The following is a 19829-nucleotide window of genomic DNA, read 5'->3' on the forward strand; positions in this document are numbered from 1 at the left end:
TGGTCCAGTGGTTAAGAATCCACCTGCCAATGCTGGGGACATGTGTTTGATTCCTGGTCGGGGAAGATTCCACATGTCACAGGACAGCTAAACACGCCCACCACACCTAAAGAGTAGCCCCTTCGTGTAACAGTGAAGACCCAGTGCAACCAGAAAATAAACAACAACAACAAAAGAACCATATCTTATGGGGAGACTACCTGAGACCACCAGATTAAAGGAATCCAGGCCCTGCACATACCCTGACCCTTATCAGCAGCCCTGCTCTTGAACCACTGCTATAAAACTCCCCACCAAATCCCTTCAGGTTGGGACACAAAGTTTTTCAGGGTATGAGCCCACTGTGTTGCCCTGTGTCTGACAAAGTAATAATGTTATTCTTTTCTACTTCACCCAAAATTCTGTCTCTGAGATTTGATTCAGTACGAGTGTACAGAGGCTGAGTTTTCGGCATCAGAATTATACTCTCTTAGTATTTGTGTGATTTTTGAGATGAAGCTTACCTTATACAGTTTCTACTAAAAATGTGATAAGTAAACCAATCATAAACAATACTGGAAGATGTAATGATTAAAGGTTTGAAATTTTTCAATAATGCTAAGGCTATTTCTTTGCTACACTCCTTCCATATTGAGAGAAAAAACATTATAAATGAAATTTAAATTTACTCATTAAACAAAGAAAGTAAAATACAGTCTACAACAACTCCAACGTTTCTGTAAAGGCTTTAAAGTGATAAGGTACATTTTCAGTGAATGCTTGAAAGCAGAAATACTGTAACAGCCATAAATGAGCTTTTACATTAGCCTTCTTTTATTCTGAAAACCAAGATTTTAATGAATTTTGTAATTATTCTTAATATTTTGTAGGTAAATTTACATCTTTGTGTTTCCATACTGGTATGTAAGTATTAATAAATGTATTTCTTTAAACATAATTGGCTTACAGTGTGAAAGTATTAAAGAAAATTTCATGATGATAATTGGTTTCATGAAAAACTATTAGTTTCATGCATGGAGTAAGAAACTAGAATAACCAAAATTACTAAGTAAATAAATAAAGATAATTTCTAGTAACTGAAAATCATACGTTATTTATACAAACATGGATGTGCATTAAAAAAAAAATGAAACAAAGCAGAGCCAAAAACAGTCTTACACATATATAACCACATGACTTTCAACTAAAGTGCCAGGACAGTCAACAGGCAAAGCATAACATCTCAGATCCACATGCAAAGAAATAAACCTTGACCATGATCTCACACCATACACAAAAATTAACTCCAAAGGAATCCAGTAAAACTTCTACAATAAAATATAGGAGGAAATACTTACAGCCTTAGGTTAGACAAAGATTTCTTAGGTCAAACAATCCTCCAAAAGTTATAAAAGAAAAATTGATAAGTTATACTGGTTCAAAAATAAAACTTGTCATTTGGAAGATACCATTAAGAAAATGAAAAGGCAAACAGACAGATGTGTCTGCAAAACAAACATCTGAGAAAGGACTTTGAACCCAGATATATAAAATCATCTTAAGACTTAATAATTAGAAGACAGTGAAAGTGAAAGTGTTAGTCACAGTCGTGTCCAACTCATTGTGACCCCACGGACTGTAGCCCGCCAGGTTACTCTCTCCAAAGAACTCTCCAGGCAAGAATACTGGAGTGGGTTGCCATTTCCTCCTCCAAGGGATCTTTCCAACCCAGGGATCGAACCTGGGTCTCCTAAACTGCAGGCAGATTCTTTATCACTGTGCTACAAGGGAAGCGTGAAGAAGAGGACAAGCAATAAGCTAAAAAATTAAATAAAGCTAAAAAGTCAATATTCTTTATAAATACTTGATTAATAAAGATATACAGATGGAAAATAAATGTGAAAATATGGTTATCACTGGTCTTTAAGCCAGTGGAAGTTAAAGCCACAATGAAAATCTACTAAACACAAGAATGGCTAAAAGTAAAATAACAATATCATGGATTGATAAAAAGGTAGAGGAATTATCATACATTGTTGATGTGGATGAAAAATCATACATTCATCTTAGGAAGCAGTTCAGCAGTTATTTAAAGGTAACATATACGTATCAAATGATCAGGAAATTCCACTCAAGTATTTACCCAAGAGAATGAAGACATATGTCTACAAAAGATTTCTGTGTAAATGATTACAGCAGCTTTACTCATAACAACATCAAACTTTAATACCCCAGTTATCCTCCAACTGAGGAATAGACAAATAGCATATATCTATACAATGAAAGTTTAGTCAGAAGTAAAAACAGACTACTGGAACATGCAACAACATGAATAAATCTTAAAATAACTATACATTGCTATAAAAGTTCTCATACTGCATGATTCCAGTTTTATAAAAATCTATGAAAAGCTAACTTATACTGACAGAAAACTTACCATTAGCTGCCAGGAGCCAAGAGGCAGAAATAAGAAACTGACTATAAGTATATGAAGGACATTTGGGGGTGATGGAAATGTTCTGTCTTGTAATGGCAATTTTAATGATGTAAACACTTGTTAAAAACTCATAGAATCCTCTGCTCAAAGTTGGTAAATACATGTAAATTACATATTAAAAAAGATGACCAAACAGATATATAAAGCAGAGAAAAGCACAGTATTCTCAGAGTAGAGTGATTTGTAGAAGAAAATGGAGAGAATCAGTCCTAAATAAATCCTCTGCATAAGTTCTGTCTAGCCACACAGGAATGAAGACCTCTGTGGTCACTACCTTGCTGCACAGTTCTTGACAAATAGAAGCAGGGAAGCAGGTACTGTGGTTTGTTCACCCAGGACTGCCAGGGACTAAATAATGCTTACATATACTAGTACTTTCAATAAATGTTTTTGAATAAAAATTTAACTACATAGAAACTCTCAAAATTCTTTTAAAAAGCCTCCATATATTTAATGCTCTTACATTCAGTGATTAGACAAAAACACTTCCATGATATTAGCTAGTTTGTATATTTCACTGTTTAGAACTACCCTGTGCCGTTATTCCATGACAAAAACAAACAGAGAGAAAATTTTTAGATGATATTTGGTTAAGCAACTTTTAACTCATGATGCAGGCATTTCATCTGTTCATTCATCAAATCATCATTTTTACAAAAAGGAAAAAGCCATAAGGTCTCTGTGTCTTAATATCTCTTAGTTAGGAACTAAAATATTCTAATTAAAATACTCTACAAGCATTAATAAAATTCTTCAACATCAAACATCCTTTTACACAGAAAAAAATCAGAGTTCCCCTGACTAAATTATGGAGAATTAACTTATTCTTCTGAAGAATTTCATTTCATATCCTAAGTATTTTAAAAGTGTAGAAAGAACTTATTGCTTATATAACTGAATATACAGGTAACATAAGAAATGACAATTACCCAGGAGTTTCTGAAAGATATGTTATATAAACCAATAGATCAAAACTTCTTGAAGTAACTGAAAAACTTTGAAATCAATTTGCAAAATAAATACTATACTTACAATTTGTTGCTGTCTGAAATTGAGAAGAAAGTGCTTGAGTAACTGAATTCCAAAATGTATATAAAATTTCAGCCTGTCCATCCTGTGGCCCAAAAAAAGGGGGGTATATTATTTTTTTTAATGATAATGGATAAGATATAGCATTGACAATGTATTAAAAATATATTTAAGTCAAAATTCCTAAGACATCTATCAAACAATGAAATTATTAAATAACAAAGTAGAAATATATAGATGATTCAAATCACGTCTCATGTTCAGATAATCAGTCACCATCCTTCTCTGCTACTGACTAGCTGTGTGAGCTTGAGCAAGTTGCTAAATCATTGTATGACTATGGTAACAGTACCTACACTGCAGAATTATTAAGAGGATTTCTAAAGTTTATAAAAGTGAACTCTTGGGACAGTTCTTAACATGTCGTAAACCCTCAGTGAATGTTAGTTATTACTATAACAATTACCATCATCATTTTATATACAAAAGGCAATTTGTGTGACCATAAGAAAATGAAGAACAAGCATACTTAGATTAACATTGACCAGCAGGATATAATTCACCAACTACAAAAGAGAACTGCCTGAAGAATAGATATAATTTTTTGTTTTCTTTTTTAAGTCACAGAAATTACTATTTGGAATAAGAAAAGGCAACCCACTCCAGTATTCTTGCTGGGAAAATTTCATGGACAGAGGAGCCTGGCAGGTTACAGTCCATGGGGTCACAAAGAGTAGGATACAACTGAGTACAAATTACTATTACTCAGCTTAGCAGGATACTATCATTCAACTATTAATACATATTTTACAAAGTAATTACTACAAGAAAGGATAAACATTAGTTTAAGTATTATTTGTTAAAATAAGAAAGTATTTTAGAACTGTTAAAACAAAATGGAACTTCTAGAAAATTTACCAAGTCCTTTAAGGTACTTCTACTTGCGTGGTATATAATATCAAATTACTGGTATTCTATTTTTGAAGTACAAGAATGCCAATTTCACATGGTTCACTTTAATCACATAAATATGTATAATGTTCAAATATGACTACTCTCATAAAAAAGAATAATTAAGAAATTCATTAATTCTGTTTTACTTTTGCAATTGCAAAAATGAAATTCTACTTATCAAGGTTATAAAGAAAATGAACTATGAAAAATACTGATTTCTCACTTCTATATCTACACACATATCTATTCTTCTCATTATTTGTTTCTTTAGTAAGTCTTTTGTTTTGATTTCAAATGGGTATTGTGTACCACAAAAAGAGGCAAATCAAATAATTGCCAGTTTCTTACTCAGGGATCAGAAAGTAGATTTAGATCACCAATATTTTATGCAATATGTATATTGTATATGTGCAAGCTCAGTTGCTCAGTGGTGTCCGACTCTGCAACCCTATGGACTGCAGTCTGCCAGGTTCCTCTTGTTCCAGGCAAGAATACTGGAATAGGTTGCCATTTCCTCCTGCAGGGGATCTTCTGGACCCAGAGATCAAACCTGCATCTCCTATGTCTCCTGCATTGGTAAGCAGATGCACTGTATATCATACAGCTTAAAGTGGATGTTTTTCCAACAAGGACCTATAATAGCACAAGGAATTATATTCAGTATCTTGTAATAACTGCTAATGCAAAAGAATCTGGAGAAGCATATATATCTACTATATATAAAACTATAACTCAATCACTTTGGTGTACTGTAACTAATGCAACATTGTAACTCCTTAAACTTTAGTTAAATAAACTGACTTTTTCATCAAATTAAAGAATCATTATATCATATTAACAAAATGAAGGACAAAACCACATGATCATCTCAACTGATACACAAATAGCATTAGACAAAGTTCAACACAATTTCATGATAAAACCACTCAACAAGCTAGGAAATTATCACAACATAATAAAGGCCATATATAACAAGTCCACAGGTAACATCATAATGGTAAAAATCTGAAAGCGAAGATGCAGAACATTGGATGACTATATATATATATATACACACACACACACATATATACACATGCATATATATGTATGCTTCTACACACACACACACTTAAATAAGAAAATGGGTCAATCTTGCTTAAGCATACAAATACAAAACTTTCAGGTATAATAGTAAATTGACTTTGGTATTTGAATTATCTACCTAAACAAGTTGGATTTATGTCAGCAATGTAAGTATCATTAAATATTAGGAACTGTATTAATGCAATAGCCCAATGTTTGCAATAAGGAAATCTACAGAAGCATGTAGCTGAGTGAATAAAAGGCAATTAATACAGTCCATTTAAATTAGCAAAATACTTAATACCCAGTTCTCATTTTTAAAAAAAATTCATAGAAAACAAAGCATAAAATGATTCCTATCCTTTTAAAATTATGGTTAAAAAACACAAAATTTACCATCTTAGCCACAGTAGTGTTAACTCCATGTACCTTGTGCAACAGATCCCTGCAATTTTTCCATCTTGCAAAACTGAAACTCTATAACTAATGAACTACTCCCATTTTCTTTCTCCCCCAGCCCTTGCAAACTACCTATCTACTTTCCAAGAAGGTAACTATACAAAATATGTGTGTTTTTGTGGTAAGACTGTTTCATTTAGCATGATGTAAAGATTCAACCATCTTTACCATCTTAAGACTAAATAATATTCCATTGTATCTATGTACACATGTATTTCTGTGCCTTAAACATATTTTCTTTTTTTGTTAAGCAACATTTTTTAAAAATTTATTTGTTTTAATCGGAGGCTAATTACTTTACAATATTGTAGTGGTTTTTGCCATACATTCACATGAATCAGCCACAGGTGTACATGTGTTCACCATCCTGAACCCCCCACTCCCACCTCCCTCACCATCCTATCCCTTATGGTCATCTCACTGCATCAACCCTGAGTACCCTGTCTCATGTACTGAACCTGGACTGGCAATCTATTTCACATATGATAATATACATGTTTTAATGCTATTCTCTCAAATCATCCCACCCTTGCCTTCTCCCACAGAGTCCAAAAGACTGGTCTATACATCTATGTCTCTTTTGCTGACTTGCATATAGGGTCATTGTTACATTCTTTCTAAACTTCATACGTATGTGTTCAGTTGGAGAAGGCAGTGGCATCCCACTCCAGTACTCTTGCCTGGAAAATCCCATGGATGGAGGAGCCTGGTGGGCTGCAGTCCATGGGGTCGCTGAGGGTCGGACACGACTGAGCGACTTCACTTTCACTTTTCACTTTGATGCATTGGAGAAGGAAATGGCAACCCACTCCAGTGTTCTTGCCTGGAGAATCCCAGGGACGGGGGAGCCTGTTGGGCTGCCGTCTGTGGGGTCGCACAGAGTCGGACACGACTGAAGTGACTTAGCATAGCATGTGTTCAGTTCAGTTCAGTTCAGTGGCTCAGTCTGTCTGACTCTTTGTGACCCCTTGAATTGCAGCACGTCAGGCCTGCCTGTCCATCATCAACTCCTGGAGTTCACTCAAACTCATGTCCATCAAGTCGGTGATGCGATCCAGCCATCTCATCCTCTGTCGTCCCCTTCTCCTCATGCCTCCAATCCCTCCCAGCAACAGGGTCTTTTCCAATAAGTCAACTCTTCGCATGAGGTGGCCAAAGTATTGGAGTTTCAGCTTTAGCATCAGTTCTTCCAATGAACACCCAGGACTGATCTCCTTTAGAATGGACTGGTTGGATCTCCTTGTAGTCCAAGGGACTCTCAAGAGTCTTCTCCAACACCACAGTTCAAAGGAATCAATTTTTCAGTGCTCAGCTTTCTTTATAGTCCAACTCTCACATCCATACATGACCACTGGAAAAACCATAGCCTTGACTAGATGGACCTTTGTTGGAAAAGTAATGTCTGCTTTTTAATATGCTGTCTAGCTTAGTCATAACTTTCCTTCCAAGGAGTAAGCGTCTTTTAATTTCATGGCTGCAATCACCATCTGCAGTGATTCTGCAGCTCAGAAAAATAAAGTTAGCCACTTTTTCCCCATCTATTTGCCACGAAGTGACAGGACCAGATGCCATGATCTTAGTTTTCTGAATGCTGAGATTTAAGCCAACTTTTTCACTCTCCTCTTTCACTTTCATCAAGAGGCTCTTTAGTTCTTCTTTGCTTTCCGCCATAAGGGTGGTGTCATCTGCATATCTGAGGTTATTGATATTTCTCCTGGCAATCTTGATTCCAGCTTGTGCTTCCTCCAGCCCAGCATTTCTCATGATGTACTCTGCATAGAAGTTAAATAAGCAGGGTGACAATATACAGCCTTGACATACTCCTTTTCCTATTTGGAACCAGTCTGTGGTTCCATGTCCAGTTCTAACTGTTGCTTCCTGACCTCCATACAAATTTCTCAAGAGGCAGCTCAGGCGGTCTCGTATTCCCATCTCTTTCAAAATGTTCCACAGTTTATTGTGATCCATACAGTCAAAGGCTTTGGCATAGTCAATAAAGTAGAAATGCATGTTTTTCTGGAATTCTTCCTTTTTCGAAGATCCAGTGGATGTTGGCAATTTGATCTCTGGTTCCTCTGCTTTTTCTAAATCCAGCTTGAACATCTGGAAGTTCACAGTGCACGTACTGCTGAAGCCTGGCTTGGAGAATTTTGAGCATTACTTTACTAGCGTGTGAGATGAGTGCAATTGTGTGGTAGTCTGAGCATTCTTTGGCATTGCCTTTCTTTGGGATTGGAATGAAAACTGACCTTTTCCAGTCCTGTGGCCACTGCTGAGTTTTCCAGATTTGCTGGCATATTGAGTACAGCACTTTCACAGCATCATCTTTTAGGATTTGAAATAGTTTAACTGGAATTCCATCAGCTCCACTAACTTTGTTCATAGTGATGCTTCCTAAGGCCCACTTGACTTCACATTCCAGGATGTCTGGCTCTAGGTGAGCGACCACACCATTGTGATTATCTGGGTCATGAAGCTCTTTTTTGTACAGTTCTTGTGTGTATTCTTGCCACCTCTTCTTAATATCTTCTGCTTCTGTTAGGTCCCTACCATTTATGTCCTCTATTGAGCCCATCTTTGCATGAAATGTTCTCCTGGTATCTCTAATTTTCTTGATTTCATATGGCAGTTCTATTTCCAGTTTTTTAAGGAGTCTCCACACTGTTCTCCATAGTGGCTGTACTAGTTTGCATTCCCACCAACAGTGTAAGAGGGTTCCCTTTATCCACACCCTCTCCAGCATTTATTGTTTGTAGACCTTTGGATAGCAGCCATTCTGACCGGGTGAGATGGTACCTCATTGTGGTTTTGATTTGCATTTCTCTGATAATGAGTGATATTGAGCATCTTTTCATGTGTTTGTTAGCCATCTGTATGTCTTCTTTGGAGAAATGTCTGTTTAGTTCTTTGGCCCATTTTCTTGATTGGGTCGTTTATTTTTCTGGAATTGAGCTGCAGGAGCTGCTTGTATATTTTGGAGATTAATTCTTTGTCAGTTGCTTCGTTTGCTATTTTCTCCCATTCTGAAGGCTGTCTTTTCACCTTGCTTATAGTTTCCTTCGTTGTGCAAAGGTTTTAAGTTTAATTAGGTCCCATTTGCTTATTTTTGCTTTTATTTCCACTACTCTGGGAGGTAGGTCATAGAGGATCCTGCTATGATTTACGTCAGAGAGTGTTTTTCCTGTGTTTTCCTCTAGGAGTTTTATAGTTTCTGGTCTTATGTTTAGATCTTTAATCCATTTTGAGTTTATTTTTGTGTATGGTGTTAGAAAGTGTTCTGGTTTCATCTTTTGCAAGTGGTTGACTAGTTTTCCCAGCACAACTTGTTAAAGAGATTGTCTTTTCTCCATTGTATATTCTTGCCTCCTTTGTCAAAGATAAAGTGTCCATAGGTGCATGGATTTATCTCTGGGCTTTCTGTTTTGTTCCATTGATCTATATTTCTGTCTTTGTGCCAGTACTATACTGTCTTGATGGCTGTAACTTTGTAGTATAGCCTGAAGTCAGGCAGGTTGATTCCTCCAGGTCCATTCTTCTTTCTCAGGATGCCTGGTTATTCGAGATTTTTTGTATTTCCATACAAATTGTGAAATTATTTGTTCTAGTTCTGTGAAAAATACCGTTGGTAGCTTGATAGGGATTGCATTGAATCTATAGATTACTTTGGGTAGTATACTCATTTTCACTATATTGATTCTTCTGATCCATGAACATGGTATATTTCTTCATCTATTTGTGTCATCTTTGATTTCTTTCATCAGTGTTCTTTAGTTTTTTATATATAGGTCTTTTGTCTCTTTAGGTCAGACAGTTCGATTGCTTCTATCTCTTGGCTATTATGAATAATGCTGCAATGAACACAGCGGGGCAAATCTCTCTTTAAGATCTTGTTTACAGTTCTTTTGGATCTCTATCTCCAGAAGTGAGATTGCTGGATTATACATTAATTCTATTTTTACTTCTTTTGAGAAAACTCTATACTGTTTTTCTTAGCAGCTGCACCATTTTACACTCCTAATAACAATGTACTGATTTCTACACATCCTCACCAACACTTGTTTTCTGTTTTGAAAAGTCATGCTAATCAGTGCATGTGATATCTCATTATGATTTTGATTTGTACTTCCTGATGATTAGTGGTGCTGATGATCTTTTAATTTGCTTGTTGGTCATTTCCATGTCTTCTTTGAAGAAATGTCTATTTGTATGTCTATTCAAGTTCATCACACATTTTTTTTAGTTGAGTTACTTGGTTTCTTGTTACTGTTGTTGAGTTGTAGGAATTCTTTATATATTATGAACGTAAACCCCTTATCAAATATATAACTTGCAAATATTTTCTCTCATTCTGTGGGTTGCCTTTTCATTCTATTGTTTCCTTTGTCACAAAGAAGTTTCAAAGTTTGATGTACTCCTATTTTTGCTTTTCTCACCTGTGATTTTGGTGTTATATTCATGAAATCACTGCCAAGTACAATATTATGAAGATTTCCCCTGTTTTCTACTATGAGTTTTAAAATTTTAGTTCTTACATTTAGGGTTTTATTTTTTTTTTAATTTTATTTTATTTTTAAACTTTACATAATTGTATTAGTTTTGCCAAATATCAAAATGAATCCGCCACAGGTATACACATTTTGAATTCATTTTTTAATACAGTAGGGTTTTAACTCATTTTGAATTGATGTTTTAATACAGTTTAAGGTAAGGGTCTAATTTCTTTATTTTGCATAGGAACATCCAATTTTCCAGCATCATTTCTAGAAGAGACTAGTAATACAAAGTTTGTGTGACCCTCTTTATTCTACATACCACTATTTGTCTTTTTTTAATCTGAAATTAATACTGTCACTATTGCTTTCATTTGAGAAATGTTAATCAATCCATTTATTTTATTCTTTCAAGTTGTTTGTTTTTTGATGTGACTCTTATAAATCTATTTTATTTTTAAACATTGTTTTGTCTTTTAATAAGGAAACTACAAACCAAATATGTTTAACTAACAGGTTGTTTTAGCTTTTATCATCTCATTGTGTTTCCTTTGTTTTCTGTATTTGGTCTGTGGATTATTTTTGTTTGCTTTTATCTTCTCTAGAGGCTTTTTATTTATTCATTTTGGATGTGTCATTATTTATTCCTACAACTGACCATAAATTCCTTTCAGTCAAATCATCTCTGAAATTCTACAGAATTACTGAAATAGATTCCTAGAAATAACAGGAAATCTTCAAGGCTCTTTTATAATTTCCAAAGTAAACAAGAAAATTCTAAGACATAGACATGCCATTTTAAAAGAAAACATAGGGTCCCGGATAATCTGGCTACTTCTTCCTTTTTAGTGACAAGTCACTTAAAACTTCAAAGCCAGAAAGTATGTACTTTTAACTTATTCAGAGAACTCAAAGTGTCCATGCTCTAGAATATATGTGAACCTTGGCTAAGAAATTAATGTTTTCTGAATATCCATTATGTAACAGGCATTGCTGAATGCTATCTCACTTAAATCTTACAACAACCACTAGAGTATAAGGCCCACAGTAGTAGAGGCCTCATTTTGTCTTTTTCACCACTCTAATTACAACACTGAGACTGTGACCTAGACATAAAGGCACATAATATTTATTTTGAGAATAAGTGGATGACATTTTTATGTCCCTTTTCAGAGTAAAACAAAGATCAAAGAGAAAACGTGACTTGCTTAGAATCACACAGAAAGTGGTAGAGCTGGGATTTGATCTAAAGTGTGTTTGGTTGAAAGTATTGTGTGTGCTAAGTCGGTTCAGCCATGTCCGATTCTGTGCAACCCCATGGGCTGCAGCCCGCCAGAATCCTCTATCCATGGGATTCTCCAACCAAGAACACTGGAGTGGGTTGCCATGCCCTCCTCCAGGGAATCTTCCTGACCCAGGGATCAAACTCACATCTCTCATGTCTCCTGCATTGGCAGGTGGGTTCTTTACCACTAGTGCCACCTGGGAAGCCCCTATCAAAGTATTAGTCCCCTTTAACTTAACTTACAAAACCTTATATGGTATGATTGTGAGAGTCAATTCCTAGGTAGGTTGATAAGAAATCCAGGGGTCCCCAAGGGGAGAGGGGTCTGGAATTCTCAAGGAAGAGGAAAGGACAAACTTTCTTTTCCCTCTACTTTCCTTAGCCTTAGTCACATAAAACGTTTTTATCTTTAAGCCTGGAACTGCTGCTGCTGCTGCTGCTAAGTCGCTTCAATAGTGTCCGACTCTGTGCAACCCCATAGATGGCAGCCCAATGGCTCCCCCGTCCCTGGGATTCTCCAGGCAAGAACACTGGAGTGGGTTGCCATTTGATGATTACACAACTAACAACTCGGTTTGGACTCTGTACTAAGGATTATATAGCAGTGTATCCTGCTTGAGGACAGTTTCTCCTTCCTGAGGGCCTTCTGGCTAATCCTGTTATCTTGAAATGTGGATTGTGGGAGTGCGTCTCTTTGCAACCTCCGGACATTCTTTTGACTCACTGTAATAACTAATTGGAGAGTGTATAACTCCATTGCTAACACTAGTAAGGGGGTACTCTTTCTGCCCCCTTCTGATGTCTATGTCAGAAGCTTTCTCTATCCCTTTTATACGTTAATAAAACTCTATTGCACAAAAGCTCTGAGCCATCAAGCCTTGTCTCTGGCCCTGGATTGAATTCTTCTATTCCGGAGGCCCAGAATCCGGGCGTCTTTTCGTGGGTCAGCAACAACCTTTCAATTGTCCCAGTCTATTTCTCTTGTTACACCCCACTGAGATCAAAGATTCAACCACACTCCAATTCTTTCAGGTTCTTAAAGGTTCTTTTGTAGTTTCTCCCAGTTATTAGCCTTTAAACTAGAACCTTCATCAGTCAATTTAGGTATCATTTCTCTTGGTTCCCCTATGCTTGGTGTGCTCTATTAAATACATCTATTGCACCCCATATTCCCCAACATAATTACATTTTCCCATTTAAATAAAGGAACAGAGCAGTGGTCAAGAAGAGGGAGCCTGAAAGTAGAGTATTAAAGTTCAAATCCAGACTCTACCACCTCTACTGATAGAACCTGTGGGGCATCTGAGTGAAGATGATCTAGGACATGGAAAAGATACAACTCTCTTGCTTAAGAATAAAATCTAAGCCAGAGAAAGAAATTTAGGTGATATCATCATGTGGAGGTGGTAGAAACTATTAGAATGTGTGAACTTTTCTACAGATTGCATATGGCATAAGAAAAGGATAGGACCCAGGGGAACAACACTACCTAAAGGTTGGGAAATAAATAATTTAGAGTGGAGAAAAAGAAGTGGGTAGAGCTTGGGCACAAGTTAGTGACTGATGAAACCGAATGATGGATACATAGGGAGTCACGGCCCTATATTTTGGTTCTATTTTAGCTTTTGTTTGAAATGTTACTAATAAAATGTTTTTAAAAGAAGGGGAGGTAGAGGTAGAGGAACTGATGAAGGATTCTGAAAAGATGCAGTATTTGTGAAAGGGGAAAGCAGAAGTCATTACTACCTCAAAGGAACAAAGTAGAGTGAGCACAAGGATTTGATAGTTGGGGCATTATAATTCTTTTAGTAAGAACTGTTTCAGTGGAGCAGAAGCTTGATTTCGATGGTTTGGAACAAAACAAGTAAGAAATAGAGATACCAAGTAGTTTATGGAAATCTTGGCACGAAGGGAAGAAATGCTTACAGAGAGGTACAGGACCAAGGATTTTGCTCTGGTTTTGGGTTTAGACGGTAGGTCCTCAGGAGGAAGTAAGTGGGAAAGGTGGATATTGAAGAAAGCAGAGCATGCCCCAGACACGGATAAAATGTAGAACGCAAACAAAAGTAGAGGGACAAGTCTGAGAAAAGAGAAGATACAACCAACAACCTAATACAATTCAAAGAAGATGATACAATCTTTGATACAGAAAGGGAAGGCAAGGAACAATTCAGGGAGATTTTTTTAAGACAGTAAACTATAGTCCTAGGGTCACAAAGAGTCAGACACGATTGAAGCAACTTAGGACAGACGGACGGGTGAACTAGATGAGACAAGGTGAGAGGGAACCAAGTGTAATTAAGTTATAATTAAAGGACACGAGGAAGTCAAAGGTTTGGCAACAAGTCTGTGCCAGAGATCTCTGCGGAGAGATCACATTGTAAGAAAGCCTGAAGACTCGATTAAAAAAACCAAACAGATATGAATTTTATATTAGCTCTTAATCATCTTCTGGATGAAAGCAGAGGGAGTCTAGGGAAGCAAATATAAAGCAAAGAAAAAAGTTATCTTTACTGGAAAAGAGTCTTCAGGGAACAACATTTTGCTCTGATTACAATAAAGGAAGGTATAGAAATTCAGTAGGGACTTTAAGATGAACACCAAAAAGCAAAATGAGAACACCTATGCAACCAAAAGAATTCTACTTCAAATCAAAATGTTGGCTTTTATATGCATATTGTTCTAAAATAAGAGAATATTTATGGTACAAGCTACTTGTTGTTTTAAGATATGGGGGCTTAGATAAGGTGGCAGTGGGAAAAGTGAAAAGTAGACAGATTTCAGTTAACTTCTGATGAGTGAACAGATAGGACTTGTTAAAATGTATGAAACTGTAGAGCTAAATAGAAAAAACATACACAAAATGTTAACATAAGTCATTTCTAGGTGACAGGCTTAAACACAATGCTTCCTTTATTCTTTTATTCTTTTTTGGAGGAGTAATTAAGATAATTAACTTAATTCTAAAGGCAAGAATAAATTCTTGATGTAAAAAATTCAGTACTGAATTACACATGGCAAAAACTAAAAGTTCCTCTTCAAATTCAAATCCCTTATCCCACACTTTTCCCCAAGAGATCATCAAGTCAAAGGGTTTTAAAGTTATAGGAGCTAAAAATAAAATGAAGGGTTTTAAAACCCTTTCCACATAGTTCACTGTAGTGTTTCTCAACCTTTCTTTTCATTATTTCCCCTCCAAAATGAAAACTAATTAACTATACCTATGTAATCTAGTCAAGGCTATGGTTTTTCCAGTGTTCATGTATGGATGTGAGAGTTGGACTGTGAAGAAAGCTGAGCGCTAAAGAATTGATGCTTTTGAACTATGGTGTTGGAGAAGACTCTTGAGAGTCCCTTGGACTGCAAGGAGATCCAACCAGTCCATTCTAAAGGAGATCAGTCCTGGGTGTTCATTGGTAGGAATGATGCTAAAGCTGAAACTCCAGTACTTTGGCCACCTCATGTGAAGAGCTGACTCATTGGAAAAGACTCTGATGCTGGGAGGGATTGGGGGCAGGAGGAGAAGGGGACGACAGAGGATGAGATGGCTGGATGGCATCACTGACTCGATGGATGTGAGTTTGAGTAAACTACAGGAGTTGGTGATGGACAGGGAGGCTTGGCGTGCTGCAATTCATGGGGTGGCGTGCTGCAATTCATGGGGTCGCAAAGAGTCAGACACGACTGAGCAACTGAACTGAAGTGAACTGAATATATATTATACTAAAAAAAACTATACAATGTAACTGAATTTAATTTAAATTTAACTTAGTTTTTCCCTAATGACAGATACTAAATACTAAGGAATAAGACTTGGTGCAGCAGAATTGAACTCTGGAGGGCACTCAAAACCATTGTAATATATGACTGTTTCTGTTTATCCTTCTTCCCAAAAAACAGAACTATTTCTTCCTTTTGGGGTCAATATTGCCCTTGTTGAGAATGCATGGTGGACCGGTGTTTTAAATAGACTGTCAGTCAAATTAGATTTAGTATGAACCATATTCTCCTTCAAACTTTTCCCTTGGCTTCCTTTTTCATATTCCATTTGACTTCATGCTCTTGAGGTACTCCCTGTGGCATCCTCTGTTACAATGTTTCCTAAACTTAGTGAACATAAATATTTTTTAATACACATTCTAATATATGTTTACTTATTTGTTTAAAATTATATATCTGTTGCTGTTGTTTAGTCGCCACATCATGTCCAATTCTTTGTGACCCCATGCACTATAGCCCACCAGGCTCCTTTGTTCATGGGATTTGCCAGCCAAGAATACTGGAGTGGGTTGACATTTCCTTCTCCAAAATTATAAATAAATACTACTATATTAATAAAATATGTGCAATATAAAATGTACAAAAAATATAGTTTAAAGGATGAAACTTAAAAAAAAGGATGGGTAGAAATTAGAACTGTCTTTTTCCATGTAAAACTGTATACACCCTTTAGAAAAAGCAGAGCTCTATATAAATTTTATACGTGCATTTTCAAGGTACATTTCTTTTCTCTCCATAGCCAATTCTACCTATTACTATGGCTTTGACCACCATCTATGAGGTTCAGTTCAGTTCAATCACTCAGTCATGTCCGACTCTTCGTGAACTCATGGACTGCAGCACACCAGGCTTCCCTGTCCATCACCAACTCCCAGACCTTACTCAAACTGATGTGATGTCATCCAACCACCTCATCCTCTGTCATCTGCTTCTCCTGCCTTCAATCTTTCCCAGCATCAGGGTCTTTCCCAATAAGTCACTTCTTCGCATCAGGTGGCCAAAGCATTGGAGTTTTAGCTTCAACATCAGTCCTTCCAATGAATATTTAGGACTGATTTCCTTTAGGATGGACTGGTTGGATCTCCTTGAAATCCAAGGGACTCTAAAGAGTTTTCTTAAACACTACAGTTCAAATGCATCAATTCTTCAGCATTCAGCTTTCTTTATAGCCTAACTCTCACATCCATACATGAATGACTACTGGAAAAAACCATAGCTTTGACTGGATGGACCTTTGTTGGCAAAGTAATGTCTTTGCTTTTTAATATGCTGTCTAGGTTGGTCTAGGCTGGTCTAGGTTTTCTTCCAAGGAGTAAGCATCTTTTAATTTCATGGCTGCAGTCACCATTTGCAGTGATTTTGGAGCCCAAAAAATAAAGTCTGCCACTATTTCCATTGTTTCTCCATCTATTTGCCATGAAGTGATGGGACCGGATGCCATGATCTTAGCTTTCTGAATGCTGAGTTTTAAGCCCACATTTCACTCTCCTCTTTCACTCTCATCAAGAGGCTCTTTAGTTCTTCACTTTGTGCCATATGGGTGGTGTCATCTGTGTATCTGAGGTTATTGATATTTTTCCCGGCAATCTTGATTACAACTTGTGCTTCATCCAGCCCACCATTTCTCATGATGTACTCTGCATATAAGTTAAATAAGCAGGGACATCTCCAAAATTTATGTTTCCAGTGGATGCCTCTTCTGAGCTCCAGACTCATATATTAAATTGCCTAACTGAAACTTCCTTTGAATGTGCCATGAGCACCTGAATACCGAACATATCTTCCTTGTTTAATGTGCTTCTCAGTTTATGGTCTCAAGTGAAATTTACTACTATCCACCAGAACTCTTGTCAAAACTGAATATACAATATCAGCCTTGACACCTCCTTCTCTATCTCACCACTTCTAATCTGTCATTAAGATGTGTTGGTGTTATCTCCTGAATAATTCTCAAATCAATGCAACTGTCTCCATTTTTACTGGCATCAATGTAAATTACTGCTATAGGCTGTTTTGTCTTGACAAAATTCATATGATGAAGTTCTAACCAAAACCAACCATACATGAAAACGTAATCATATTTGGAGATTGGGTCTTTAAAGAAGTAATTAAGTTAAAACAGAGTCATTAGGGTGTCCTTATAAGAAGAGGAAATCTGAAACACAGACACATACAGAAGGAAATGATGTAAAGACACGGGGAGAAGACAGCTCTATGGACATTTGTTTACAAGTCTTTGGATATATTCTTTCATTCCTCTTGGATTAATAACTAGGGGCATATTGCTAAGTCATATAATACATGAATGTTTAACTTTTTAAGGAAAAGCCAAATTGTTTCCTAAAGTGGTTGTACCATTTTACATTTCCCTTTAGCAGTATATGAGAGTTACAGTTGCTCCATATCCTCACCAACACATGGTATGCTCAGGTCTTTCAACTTTTAGATATGTACTTAAATAACAAAGACCATTTTAACTTTTCACTTCCAAACTAGAAGTTTTTATCTCTTTTTCTTTCTCATTGCACTAGTTAAGAAAATGTTAGGCAGAAGTAGTGAGAGCACAAAGAATACTTGTCCTCCTACCTGATCATTTCTTAACGGTCACTTGTCATTTTTTTATTCCATCTTTACTTCTAAAACCTATGCAGGTATTCTGGATTCTTTATCAATTAATTCTAACATCTGAAGTCCATAGCGTCCTTCAGAAGTTCTTTAGGAGTCTAAAACCTGTTTTGCATTGTGTTTATTTTTCCTGCTGACTCTCAATCACAGATTCTAGTCTATTTATATGACTGGTGATTTTCAACTATGAGCTCATAGTTGGATGACCTTAACATGTGGAGAATTCTGACAGCTAAAACTAGAAATGCTTTCCTCTACAGAGGATCTGTACTTGCTTTTTGTGAAAGTAGGTACTGTTACCAACCCACGAACATGTTAGCCACAGTCACAGGTCTCAAGATCTCAGGAGCTTTAATGCAAGGTTCATTCTCCCACCATGCTAGAGACCCAGAGCTTAGTAGACTGACCCCATCATTGACATGAACATTTGACTTCAGAGCAACTTCAGCATTTGCAATGACTTACAGCTCACACATCTCCACTACAGTTTCAACTACTTTATCTGCTTATGCATATCTGTATATGCATATGTCCCTCAGAGATTCTCTTATTAAAAATTAAGCTTTTCTAACATCTAAAATTTGTTTTAGCAGGGAGAGGGCTCTTAAAAATAACTCATCCTCCATGGAAGCAACCTAGATTTCCATCGGCAGACAAATGGATAAGAAAGCTGTGGTACATATACACAATGGAATATTACTCAGCTATTAAAAAGAATGCATTTGAATCAGTTCTAATGAGGTGGATGAAACTGGAGCCTATTATACAGAACTAAGTCAGAAAGAAAAACACCAATACAGTATATTAACACATATATATGGAATTTAGAAAGATGGTAACGATGACCCTATATGCAAGAGAGCAAAAGAGATGCAGATGTAAAGAACAGACTTCTGGACTCTGTGGGAGAAGGCAATGGTGGAATGATTTGAGTGAATAGAATTGAAACATGTATATTATCATATGTGAAACAGATCGCCAGTCCAGGTTTGAGGCATGAGACAGGGTGCTCAGGGCTGGTGCACTGGGATGACCCTAAGGGATGGGGTGGGGAGGGAGGTGGGAGGGAAAGTCAAGATGGGGAACACATGTACACCCATGGCTGATTCATGTGAATGTATGGCTAAAACCAGCAAAATATTGTAAAGTAATTAGCCTCCAATGAAAATAATTTTTTTTAAAGTCAAAAAAATAAAATAAAATGTATTTATATTATGAAAAAATAAATAAAAAATAACTCTTCAAGCTAGTAAAGCAAAAATCTTCTAAACCTTTACAGATAAGAGTATTTATTGATAACAAATGACTTAAGACATGTAAATTGGCTTACTGCCACTTTTTTTTTTTAATCAAATTAGGATGCCATTGATAAATGAGTTAAACATTTTGCTCATTTTTCTAAAAATATTTCATATTTGGGTGTCCTAAAATTTTTTTGAGTCTTAAATGCTATTATCAAATCATTTAATACATTAAAAAGGGCAAAACAAAACACATTCTTTTTCATAGTTAAAATCCTTGTTAGTACTACAGCTGCTCAAAATGCTGAATACATTCCAAATATAGCCTAATGCATCCTACACACATGATTACAAGATTCTGTTCAATGATAAAAAAAAAATGCTGGCTTAGAAAATGAAGGTATCATATCTATACTGCCACATAC

General features: G+C 36.2%; 1 protein-coding gene across 3 annotated transcripts in view; it reads right to left on the bottom strand.

The window, feature by feature from the left end:
• Positions 1-19829, bottom strand: part of COG5 (component of oligomeric golgi complex 5) — a 285624-nt gene that overhangs the window by 101188 nt on the left and 164607 nt on the right. For all 3 annotated transcript variants that reach the window (XM_061413970.1, XM_061413972.1, XM_061413971.1), the window contains one exon: positions 3509-3590. In XM_061413970.1, the coding sequence (XP_061269954.1) occupies positions 3509-3590 (82 nt within the window). The remainder of the gene's footprint in view (positions 1-3508; positions 3591-19829) is intronic.

This window comes from Bos javanicus, chromosome 4 (assembly GCF_032452875.1).
Source record: "Bos javanicus breed banteng chromosome 4, ARS-OSU_banteng_1.0, whole genome shotgun sequence".
NCBI classification, from domain to species: domain Eukaryota; kingdom Metazoa; phylum Chordata; class Mammalia; order Artiodactyla; family Bovidae; genus Bos; species Bos javanicus.